The sequence below is a fragment of the Lepidochelys kempii genome, chromosome 7 (genome assembly GCF_965140265.1).
Source record: "Lepidochelys kempii isolate rLepKem1 chromosome 7, rLepKem1.hap2, whole genome shotgun sequence".
NCBI classification, from domain to species: domain Eukaryota; kingdom Metazoa; phylum Chordata; order Testudines; family Cheloniidae; genus Lepidochelys; species Lepidochelys kempii.
In genome coordinates this window covers 76608234-76621378 of record NC_133262.1, presented here as the reverse complement: position 1 = coordinate 76621378, position 13145 = coordinate 76608234, and the positions used below count along the sequence as shown (strand labels likewise).

The window sequence follows — 13145 nt, the reverse complement described above, 5'->3', positions numbered from 1 at the left end:
GTGGCATTAGGAAAAATGGTTCATTTTTGGTTGCTGAGTCCAAAAATAAATCAATAATGCTGTCATGAGTTGGTTTTGCTGGGTCCAAACATAATATGTATCATATTTTGTTAACTGGTCACTTTGGAAACATTTTTGTGGTATTGGAACAGTGCATAAAAACCTGAAATACCCACAAAGGTAGAAAAGAAATATGAATACAAATAAAATTAGTTTAGTTAAGAAAATAATCAAATGAAGAAACAGTTATCTTACTATTTCATGGTGATGTGTGGTATGTTGAGTGACATAAAATAACAAATTAATATCCTAAGAAGGAACAACTGTGATAAAGTCCTTTAATTAAAATTATTCAGATAAATTTAATCAGAACACATCTTTAATGTAGCATTACACCTTTTCCTACACAATACCGTGTGGGACTGATTGTCTTTCTTCTCCCCTCCCAAGTGTCTGGCAAAAAATAGTAACAACTAGATCAGTATATGACTCTAATTTTCTCTTATCTGATCTTCAGTAGTGTGTGCTTCAAGGGTGCATATAAATACGGATCAGGTCTTTCACTCTTTTCCCTACTGCATTAAAAGAGGAAGTGCTCTCATTGTCTGATACTGGTGAAATTAGCTAGTTTTTTAAAATCTGTGATGGTTTCTGCAAAATGTGAAATTGGTTTTGTTTGTCTGCCAGGAACAGTGTTCCACTGAGACCCTATTTCCCTTCCATTTTCTTAAGCAAACTGATCAAATAACTTGGTTACTTCAGAAATCTGTTTTGTCCTTTGATTTAACGATATTCACTCATAATTAGTTGAACACCACACCCGGTGCTCCTGAGAGTAAATATCAGATTCTCTGGACTGTGCACAATTTGATACTTGACACTAGTGCATAATGAGGAAGTAAATATGTGCAAGCACGCATGGACACACACACACGCAATCAGTGGCAGGTACAGTAATGTGGTGATCAGAAAATCCACTAAATTAAAATAATTTCACATGAAAGGAGAAACTTCTTTAGTATTTCTTGGCACAGTTGCAGAACGTTGGCAGGCTTTTATGCCTTTCTGGTAATTTAAGGAGGGGAAAGTTATATATTGACAATATTGACAGTTGAGTCACTGAAGCACATCTAGGTCTGGTTCCTGCTGAGGTGAACTATGCAGGAATAACATTTAAGCTTGCAGTCCTGAAATGTAATGAAGTAGAAATTCCTGATAGTTTAAATACAATAGGCTAGCACTAATGTAGAACCTTGACCTGAATGTGACTTCAGAGTTACTGTGCCTTTTCTATTAATTTGTATGAGAGATGGGTATACAGTATGCCAGTACACACATTCATGGTATAATTCCTTCACAATAGATCCTGCTGCTGGCTGGAAAAGTAGCTACTGAGCAACACACACAATATTGGTTTCTTACACAATGTTACACCTGCCATGTGGTATACTGATGAGTTCACATGGCAAGTCTTCTGAAGTTAAATGCAATTATAACATAATTGGAATTACAAAATGTGATTATACTGACAAGTCTATTTTAAAACAAACAAGCAACCTTGTTAAATGGAGTCAATATTCATCAGATGTAACACTAGTTTGTATTTAAAAAAAAAAAAACAGCTAAACCAAAGCATTTCCGTAAAAAACCAAACACTTTAGAAAGCATCTACATTCATAGTTAAGGTACCACTTTGGAAACTATGGAAAATGCAGTTAATATCACCCAAGCAACTTTAACTGTGCCTTCAGATCTCCATGGTGAAAGCAATCAGAGATGGAAACAGCCTTATCCATCCATTACACTAGTTCCTCTCTTCCATGACTAGCAAAAGTTCAACTCTTTTAACTAGTTGAACCGTGTGGTACTTGTGCAGACTCCAAGCTTTTTCTGGTAATACACAGCCTGTGGAAAGATATAAGTTTACAAATTCCTGATAAGACAACCAGGTCTACTGTTCACAAAGATTCCATGTGCTACTAATTATGCAAGTGTCATAAGGTATAGAGTTAATGTATCGGGGGAGATTCTTGTGGCACAAAAGGGGGTTAGGCACTCAATTTATGACTTTCCATTAGGTTTTGATGCCAAACTCCCCTAGCCCTTTTGAAAAATCTCATTCCCTATATATGTACAAACCTTCTAAGGGGCAATCATGACAAGAGATTTATATGGAAAAAATAGAGCTCACTTTGGAGACAGTATTGGAGTAATGTACCTATGAAAGCATTAATTTGCTTTCCCACAGTTTCAAATGCTTTGTTTTGTTTTAAAGTTGATGAATTTCTGTGCTTTCATGAAGATTTTTTTTCCATTTAAATATTCTTAGGGTTTTCTTTTGCTTTTTTCAACAGAGGTTGCTGGCATATATGAAAAATTAATTCCAATTTAAAGGGTTGTGTTGGTTTTTTTTGGCGGGTGAAGGGGGTTTGGCCTGGGAACTTTTTTGTTTTTCAAAAATAGTTTACGAATTTCTCAGTAACAGAAGAGCTGGCAGACATAAATAACACAGGGACTCTAGTGGATCTCAGAACTGGAAGCTGTGCAGGGATGGAATGTATTCCAATCCAGACTGCTTCCTCTCCTTGCACTCTCCCAAACATTCTTCCCAAACCTGTGTAGTTTTCCTAGTTCTTCCAGACAGGAGTCCCTTGTCTCCAAAGTGATTCCTTGTCTGTCACTTCTCACCATGGCTATCCTCACCTATTCCAAGCAGATTTCATACAATTTTGTTGGTTACAGGCATACCAAGCAGTGTATGATACATATCGTATATCATGTTCTTAATTTTTTTCTTTAAATTGTGCTTGTTTTGGTATTTATGCAAAGACCTGTTACTATCTAGCTTCTTGCTGTCACCCCTTGCCCCCCTGCCGAAAAGTCAGTTATACTCCACTAGTGTAGCACAGCGAGATCAATTCTTGATTTTATAGGTGAAGCATTGTGAGAGAACTTCTCAAAGGTAGGTAACAAGAAGAGTTTGAATTCCCATATCTTCAAAATACCTTGTGTAATTTGTTTGAAACTTACCAGAAACATTCTATCCTGAGAAAGGGTCTGTTGTTTGAAGTTTCAAGTAGATGGGTCTGATTTTGAGTGGATTGAAAGTTGGTTTTAAGATGAAATTAGCTTCAACCTTAGCTTAAAAAGAGCCTAGCACCTCTCAACAGTATGGACTTCATGATAATGTTGCATATTTGAAATTTGCCTCAGCACAATTCTGTGGAGAACTAGGGATCATATTGTTGTTATGATGATACAATCTGAGTTTTCTGTACAAATCTCTGAAGTTACAATGAAATGAGATCCATGTATGTTATCTCAAGGTCTAAAAAGTATTTTTTTTTCTGTTTGCGGGAGTGGGGAAGGAGCAAGATGGAAGGAAAATTTAACACAAAGCCAAAGTATATTTTAAAATACATCCCCCAAAAAAGGGAATTTAGAATGAAAACAGCCCCATTTAATTAGGTCATTACAACAAAGCTTGTTTTGAGGTTCATAACAGTGTTATCTTGCTTATGTGCAGCAACAGTGAGACAAACTGTGCTCACAGATTTAGCTCAGTTTCAAGTTCTCTCTCACTTGGCACAATGCTGTGATTCAATTTTCACACATTGGATGGGTACTTTTTTTTAATTTAAAAACAGTTTCCATTAATTAAAAAAAACATAGATTTTTTTTCATTTTTTTTTTAAAGCTTACTTTTACAAACTTTTGGCCAAATTCAAACTGACAGTATCTCACTAAATTTCTTATGAACTTAGACATTTTATGACTTGGCAAGGTGGCATTGTATTATGAGAAGTTCAGAAAGGCTGTCCGCATCAAGTCTCATTTAAATCAGAAGGGAAAAGATGGCAAAAGCAAAAATACTTTGCGAGTAACAATTTGTAGTAAACTTTGACAACTTCAGTGATACTTAAATATCTTTTTCTAATCCCAGTATTTAATTGTGGTGGTAGATGCTAAACATCTATCTTTGAACGTTTGGTTATTTTTTATAAATCCATGTTTTTTCAGGATTGTAATTATAATGTCACCCTCTTCTCAGTCAAACCAATATAGACCTCTGCTTAAACTCTCTCAAACTCCACTTGTTTAATAACAAGTAATCCCAACAGCTAACGGGTACTCCTGAATTCTAATGTCACTAATTTATAATGCAAGTAGAGCATTGGCAAACGAATTTACACATTTTGGTGATGCATGACTTTCTTCTGCATCGAAATAATGCATCACAAGAAAACTGAGTGATAAACTAGAGATATTTGCCATGGGTGACTTAGTCTGAGATCATATAACCACAAGACTGCACTGACTATTAAATACCATATTAGACATAGTGATGAAATATTTTAAAGAGATCTCTAAAGGTACCCATCCATAAAAGATGCTTATGAGCATTATATAATTATATTCATAAAATGAAATCTTAATAAGAGTTTGTATTGATCGTCATCAACTACCTCCCATGGAAAATGCCTGCTGTTTTTGCAATACGAATCTAAATATTTGAATTTTGTCTCGAACTGTGAATATGAATATAAATTCTGGTTATTTTCAGTTCAGCAGTTTAGTAAATAAAGTGATGTGTTTGTGGATGACTGAATGTCTGGAGAGTAGTTGAACCAAGTGATAATTGCTAGTTAACAAAAAGAATACAAAGTACTGATTCAAAACATTGTGGAGAAGGTGGTGGGTAAACAAGGTGTGTATCTTTAGAGTGTGTTACAACTTCTCTAAAGATCCCACTCCTGCAGGTAAATTCATTAGCGTATATGATGGCTCTTGCTGGTGCAGATCCTGGCAGAGTGCATCAGTGGTGAAAAGTCCCCCTAGTTGCAACTCTTGGAATACTGGGATGGGGCTGAAGAGGGCCAGCACAACCATAAAAGGTGAGAGGTACTTGCTGGGGAGGGGATAAAGCTAAGGCAACTAAGGGAGGTTGCTAATTCAGCACATCTCCACTGTAAGCTCCAAGGAGGCTCATAAGGAAACCTTAAACTGGGGGTGAACCTTCCCTTACAGACCCTGCTATTATCTGATCATTTACCTCAGATTTAGTCTTCTTGAGATCCACACTGAAAGAAAATAAAACTCTTCTGGATCTTTTAATACCCTTTCCCCACAAGTGGGCAGACTTAGGTTTGTGCTGGTGGAGCAATCACTCTAGTTGTGCTTGACACCTCCATATGTAAATAAAATTTCAATAAATACCTGTCCTTAAGGGCAGATTTACCCTGTATTCCTGTGCTTGACAACACCAAACTTCATACACTGGCCCAGTTTCCTTCCAGTCTTCTTGGAACATCAGGATTCCTTCTCTGTTTCAAGGACTCCAAACACACTGTATTAATATACCATGTTCCAGCCAGAATCCACTCTATCACACAGGGATTTTCAAAAGATCCTAGAGGCTTTACTCATTCATTAGAAATGTTAGCTACAAAAAGGGCAGAAGGTTTATCTTGTGCTATTCAATACTAATAAAATAATAGTAATGACTGAAAGTAGCCCTTAGTTTTGCATTCTTACTTACAACAGACTGATTGCATTGAACATAGCTGAAGACTTGTCTTCAGCATATATGATTCTCAAATCTAATACTAAGCCGATCGCAAAACTATATGGATGCAAAGGGATTTTCCAGTTGGTTTCATGAACCGCATCCCTGATGGTTAACAGTCAATGCAAGAGGTTAAAAAAGCCTCTGAGCCGAAGCCTAGTTTGAAATGGGCCTGATAATGCAACTCTTTGGAAAAAATATTGTTGGACACAGAATATCATTTACTTTCCAAACAGATTTTAATCTGCAGTTAGTTCCAGTAAAAGAATGTGATATCTGTTATCTTGGCTTCAGAGAACCCATTTTTAAATTCTTGGAAGCAATCACTAATTGGCACAATTTCTTGCAACAGTTGCCAAGATCCTTGGAGAATCACCACTTTTACTTAGAGAAACCCATGTGAAATAGTAGAACAATTCAGTGTACTCAAGTTGATATGAAGTAAATGTTGAAATTGTCTGTTCTAATGATATATTGTTTATATACCTGTTCTAGTCCTACAGCAGAAACACAGTGTATTAATACATATTTCCAGTGTGGTCTGATTCCAGGAAGAATCTGACAAATAACTGCTCCAGTTCAAGAAAGTACTTATAACATAAGTCCATTTTATTAATCATGTGCTGAAGTGCTTTCCTTAATAGGAATGCTTTCCTGAATCAGGAGCAAAAAAGGTTTTGGTGAAGAAGCTGCCTGTGAAGCAACAGACTACGAAGGGGGCAAAGGCAGCTATTAAGATCTTTTGGGGGTATAACAGAAGTTGACGTCCTGCTTAGCAATATCATCTGATGTTCCATTTTTGGTCTGACCCGTGATAGCAGTTTGATTTTCATTGTTTTGGGCTTTTTTTTGGTCTCTGAGTTTAGCTGGGTCTTGTGGGTTTTCTTCCCTGGGATTAATGTGAAGAAAAGGAGCGGAAGTGTATGAACATAGTTTCATTTTGGCTGAAGGTTTGTTGGCTGTTACAGCTTGCATTCTCCAGCTCTGAAAAGTCGCAAATAGTAAGGTGTGAGGCTGAAATTTAAACAAGACAAATTGACAACTTCCTGTTTACGGTCAGAGGAATCTTTACTGTGGTTTTCTTATGGATGGACCCTGGCTGTGGCTTTAAGAAAGAAAGGGGAGGGAGGAAAGAAAATATGTAGTGCTGTAAACTTTAATTTCAAAGCTGAACATAATCAGTGCTCTAAAGCATTGAACTAAATGCTGTATTGACTACTGGACTCCTTATCTTCCTCTTTATCTGGGCATTATTAATATAACAATATAAATGAATGAAAATTGGATAGGCTTGTGCAATGTGTGAAATTCCTCTTAGCATACATTGCCTGGTGCGTATAAATCTAGGACTTGATTCAGCAAAGCGCTTACGCACGTGCCAGTCCAATTTAGCAAAGCACTTAAATGTGTTTAATTTTAAGAAACATGCTTCTTAAATTCTTAAAGATCAACATGTGCTTAAGTGGTTTGCTCAATTGAAACCTAAAGTAGAGATTTTCCGAATCAAAAATAAATTGTGTAAGATTGATTCACAGAGATTAGGATCAATTATATTGTGATCAGTCTCTTCTATACATATATGATTAAGTTCTTCCTGTCTTGTCTCTGCCTCACTAATAATGAGAAAGTTACGTTAAAGATTCTGTGATCATAGAAAAAATTATTGGAAAGAAATTGTCTGTATGTCCAAGTTATAAAATGGTAAATTGTTTTGGTTTCCTAACCTCCTTGTTGTTTACCTCACCAGGGATGGGACCCCTGGACCACCACCAAGATTTGCAGGATACAGTTCCAGCAATAGAGATATGGCCAAACCAGAACCGTTTATCCAATTTTCTGCCTTGCCCCTGAAAGTTGGTGGTTCAGGTGACACAAAATCTGAGTCCAAACTATACCTGCCTTTGGTTATATGAAACCAAAACTCTACTAAAGATGTTTAGAAAACAAAAACCTAGCCTAGCTATCTTAAATGGCAGAACATTCCAGCTAGTTTAGAGACTGCCATTGCATTGTCTTGCTTATCTACAGTTGTTCATTGGCCCTTCTCACAGATGCTTCCCTCATTCCCCTAAGAGTTTTTACATAAATTCAAAGCAATACCTCCAGTTTCTTACCAAGGTTACCAGTTATAGGACAATCAAATCTATTACCATTGAGAACACAAGCCTAATTCATGCAGGCTTTTACAGATTCCATGACCCTCTGGACATGGAACAGAAGAGATAAATGTATGTTATAGATGGGACTGATTTACCAAGTTTTGAATCTAGATTCAAGCTTTCCCTATAGTTGAGGACGATTGAATACAGGGTTTTGGCTCAGTCCACTAAAGGGCTAAAAGCCTGTCACAAATGCTGGACCTGGACTAAACTTTCAATATTGAGGGAAGTTCAGAACGAGAGTTTTAAAGTCTGAGCCATCTCTAATTTACTTAATACTAAAATGTAGACTAATAGAAAAAAACCTCTGATTTTTCTAATAAATAGGGCTCCATTCTATATTATTACTTCAATATAGATTCCATACAAATGCACTCTAATTTTCCGAGCAATTTTCTTGCACTTCTATTATTGTTGAGTTAATGTATTACTGTTCCATATGTAGAAATAATGCCATTAATAATAATTTGGTAGAGTTATTAAAATATATTTTAATATTTAAAATGTGATTGCTTTCCTGACCATTTCTATTGAAATGTTGTAAATGCGTTTTCTGTTCCCTCAGAAGGAATGTGAACTAAGAAAAGGATAAGGTGCAATCTTAGCTATTACAAGAAAATTACAAGCACTTGAATGAATAAGGAATGTTTATTAAAGCATTACATTTTCTCCTAAAAATGGACAAGACCTCAGGCAAGGTGGTCTCTGTCTGAAAGCGTATGGGTTCTGAATGTTCTGGTTTTTTTTCAGAAAAATAACCGAGAGGACGCAGAAAGAACCAGTTACAAGTTAAGGTAAGATGAAAACGCCAGTTATCTAAGTGTTGTTTCAATGGTTTTGGTACCATGCAATGGTGCATTGATTTGGGCCGGGGGATAAGCTGTTGGCAGCTGCTCTGTAACTAGGAAATTATTCTTAGTCAAGGGATTTACTGGTGATCGGCTCAGCATGAGTGTCCTAAAAATCAGGCTGTGAAGTCAGTTTCTCTGTCTCTGGCCTGGTGACTATTTATACATACAAAGTGGAACAACTGCAGTAGGAGAGGCTGAGTGAAATATACCCAAGAATAGTGAATAGCCTGGTGGTTAGGGCACTCGCCTGGGGTTTGGGCGTGACATGGACTAGATGGCCTCCTGAGGTCCCTTCCAACCCTGATATTCTATGATTCTATGCCACAATATGCAATCTGGACTGTTGGATTGTTGTTCCCCCTTAATTCTCCATTCTGGTGTGCACTAGGGTCTGCTTTGCTGTGTGAGCGGCCAGTCACCCCCATCCTCTAGTATGCAAGTTACCCCCAGCCTCTAGCATGCAAGTTACCCCCCAGACATATACCATATACCAGCCACTCTTGAATTACATATGGGGTAACCTCCACATCCCTGGTCCCAGCCTTGCATCCCAGAAATTACTTGTGAGGGCATTCTGCACCGAAAAATTAAAAATACTCCACTAAAAAAATTAAAAATTCTGTGCACAATATTTTAAAATTCTGCAAAATTCTGGAAATTTTATTTGTCAAATAAATGTGGAGGTTCCAGCATGGCATTGGGCAGCACAGGCCACTGGCTGCACAGAGGTAGAAGATCACTGTGCAGTTCTCTTCCCCCACACTGGGACATGGACTCAGCGATGAGGCTGCACCCAACTCTGATACAACGCAACACCCCAGGGCCCTGCCCCTCCATGCCAGATGCACCAGGTGTGAGCAGGCAGGCTCAGCAAGGCAGGATCCAAGTGGGGGGCGCAGGTGTGGGTTGAGAGGGTTCTGTGTGGGGCAATCTGCATGTGGGCAGCTCAGTGGGGGAGTGTTGAGGGGGGAGGAATCTGGATGCACAGGGGTTTGTTGGAGGGTGGTTCTGGGTGCAACAGTAATGAGACTCTGCAGGGGGTCCAGGTGAAGGTGATTGGGGCTCAGCAGAGGGAGAGCTGGGTGTGTGTGGGATAGAGCTAGGCAGGGGGGTCTGGGTGTGGGGAGCTCGGGGAGGGGGGGTTCCAGATGCTGGGGGAGTGGGGCTCAGTGGGGTGGGGATCCAGGTGCAGCTGGTTGTAACTTGGTAGGGTGGGGATCTGGGTGCAGGTGGCTCATTGGGGTAGTCCAGATGCAGGGGTAGTGGGCCTCGTGGGGGGGTGTTGGTGTAGGGGTGTGAGGCTCAGTGGGAGGGTCTGGATATGAGGAGGTCTGGATGTACGGGGTTGGACGGATTCAGGAGCAGCTCCCTGTAATGTGATCCCTCCACCTGCAGCTGAGGAGTGATGGGTGCTGGATGCACAGGGTGAGGGGGAGTTTGCAGAGCTTCCTACAGCTGGGGAAGAAATCTAGGGGTGGGTCTGACACAACCTGGGATGCTGTGCGGGGGAAGACGAAGTCCCATCCTCCCCAGCTCAACCAGACTAGCAGCTGAGCCTGGCACAGGGTAGGAGTCACCAGCCAGGTCTTCCCCAGCCCCTCAGTGATTTCCCTTTCTGCCAGCTGCCCTGGGCACCTAAAACATACTGCTGGGGAGGGTCGCATGACTGCTCTTGTGGCTTCCCTTTGCTTCCCCATCAGAAAATCATTTTTCTGCGGGAAAGCAAAGAAATCTGTGGGGCACATAAATTCTGCACATTTACAGCAGCGCAGAATCCCCTCAGGAGTAAGAAATGTACCATCTTGTACTGTTCAGTTACTTACTGAACAGTACAAGCTCCTAAGGTTCATCAGTTTGACAAAGAAATTGATCGTACACCAGTTCTGGTTAGCCTGAGTAGATTCCCCAAACACTTTAGCCAGAAACACACTGGTTTTAAATTAAATATTAAAAGCAGAAGGATTTCTCTCACCCCAAACTTCACAGCAGTTCTTTCTAGCTGGAGCACCTAGTTAGGATCAACCCCTTCCATAGTGTCAATGGAGTTTCTTTGTCTCCCCAGTGATCTGGCTTCCTTGTGTGGAATTGGAGGAGGAGAGGCAGGAGAAGTGATGTGTCTGCCCCTCATTTATACTTTTCTACAGGTGCTAGAAAAATCCATGCTGCATCATGGAGTTAGGCAGCCCCCATGGCCTACGTGAGCTTCCCATTGTCCTTCACATGAACAGAAAATTCTTGCTCATATCTTTTGTCCACTTGAGGCTTGGCGTGTAAGGCCTCTGTGTTTACAGTTTCTTTGCCCTCTCTGAGGGGCTAGTCTGTGGACATTTCCCAGACTCACAGTATATTTCAGTGACAAACATATAGCAGACTCTCATAACTCCATATATAATGATGATAATACACACATTTTGACAGAACAAGGATGCACAACAAATTATAACTTTCCAAATGATACCCCAGAAGGAATACTTTGTACAAAACATGCCATAATCATATCACAGTGGTGATTATGAAGGTTTTAGGTGCTATGTTGAGATAAGTGCATCACAGTGGGAGACCTGGAATCAAGTCCCTATTCCAAATTAAGCCCTGCTCTGCCTGAATGTGGGTGGCCAAATCCAGGGGAAGTGCCCTAATCACCAGCTATTAGCTATTCTGGAGTCTGTGGTGGGTGTCTCTTGTTTTTTATGACAAATATTGAAAGGTCTCAGCATCATCCTGAAGTGGTATGGGGAAAATATTTGAAAAATTTTGGGAAGAGAAATGCTTTTACAACAAATACACTGAGTGATGATTTAGCCACTGAAAAATTATTGTAAATGTTGCTTCCATTTTTGTTTAAAAATCCATTAAAGCACTATAATGGATGCCAAACTTATTATCCTCTATAATGAAAAACAATGGAAGATCTTGTGTGGTTTGGGGGCTGCAGATTATTTCCCAGAGTGCTTTGGAAAACCTGACATGCTGCTGCTTGCTATGCCAAATATACAGCACATTAATAAACTGCATTAGTTTGGAAATGGATTTGAGTGAACTAGGAATAATATGAGCTCTTAGAAAAAGCAATTAAAGAGAGTACAAACCAGCATCTCTCAAAAGCTATGGAAATGCTAATGGAGCAATGAGCAGATACAAAATTTCATTTGGTAGATAATAGGAGAAAAAATTCAAAGGATATTACCTCCAATTACAGAGCATAGTGCTGCATGTATTTAATCTTTAAATTGGTTTTGATCATTTTTATGGAGATAAATAAATCTTTGTTCACTGAGACCATATCTTCTAACTAATGTTTTTGTAGCCTAAATGTGTGGACTGTGTTTAGTAGGAGACTGTGGGAGTGTTCTTCTAAGGTTCTCCTTTAGCTCAGGGATATCCTCACTTTCATCTCTCCCTGCCCATCCAAAGATTCAATGGGACCTTTCCATGTCTCAGACACAAACACAGCTGCTGATTTGAGAGGTACATTGGTGCTGCAAACTCATATCATTTCATATCAGTCAGTCAGGCCTGTGTAAGAATGTACATGTGGCTGGAACAATCTAGACAGTTCCAGATTTGTAGTGTTGAGTTCTACCCAAGAGTGGGAACCTACAGAGTCAATTCTTGATGAGGAAACTGTAGATCAATTTTGAGAGGCCAACATTGAGTATGCCTGTTTATATTATTAGCAATCCAAAGTTACATGCTTAATAATTATTAATGATTTAACAGGTTGTTAGGTTTCAGAGTAGCAGCCGTGTTAGTCTGTATTCGCAAAAAGAAAAGGAGTACTTGCGGCACCTTAGAGACTAACAAATTTATTTGAGCATAAGCTTTCATGAGTGCATCCGATGAAGTGAGCTGTAGCTCATGAAAGCTTATGCTCAGATAAATTTGTTAGTCTCTAAGGTGCCACAAGTACTCCTTTTCCTTTAACAGGTTGTGATACAGTAAGAGCTGGCCTGAACATTTTCCCCTCTTGAGAACAAAACTAGAACTATGAAAGTTTAAAAAAGAAAACAAAAACAGAAAACCCCCACAAAGGCATCACATTAGTGGTGTCCACACATACTCCAGTTGAAATCTTTCTCAGGAGCCACCTTGTGGCCAAATCCTTGAAGATGACACAGTTGATAAGTACCAGTGGGTCTTAGTAATCTTTCCAGTGGGCAACAGTGAACAATAATGTCAAATGTAACGGCACCCTAAAGCTGTCCCACAAGTTACTCCTGATAGTACACCATCAGGTTGTAAAATCACAGCTGATCTTAAAGAGAAGGGGTGTATCATGAGACTAATTCCACTGTACAGATAGCAGGGAAGATCCAGGGTGCACTTTAAACTGTAAAATACAGGGCCCATGTGAAAGGACTATTGGGTCTGGTTGACACCTACCTGCTGTACTGGAGATGAGGGGTCAGCTATCCATCTGGCACTTGGTGGGACCCACTACTCCATGTGCGAAGCTGGCTATCTATCATACCAACTGCTTCACAGAAGAGACCTGTCACGTAAAAGTAAACTCTCAAGGAGTGAATTGTGTGGCAAGGGAAAGTTTTGTGGTATGCATCATTAATATTG

At 39.4% G+C, this 13145-nt stretch overlaps 1 protein-coding gene across 6 annotated transcripts in view; it reads left to right on the top strand.

Moving 5' to 3' along the window:
* Positions 1-13145, top strand: part of FAM13C (family with sequence similarity 13 member C) — a 200954-nt gene that overhangs the window by 39126 nt on the left and 148683 nt on the right. For all 6 annotated transcript variants that reach the window (XM_073353371.1, XM_073353370.1, XM_073353373.1 and 3 more), the window contains one exon: positions 8476-8519. In XM_073353371.1, the coding sequence (XP_073209472.1) occupies positions 8476-8519 (44 nt within the window). The remainder of the gene's footprint in view (positions 1-8475; positions 8520-13145) is intronic.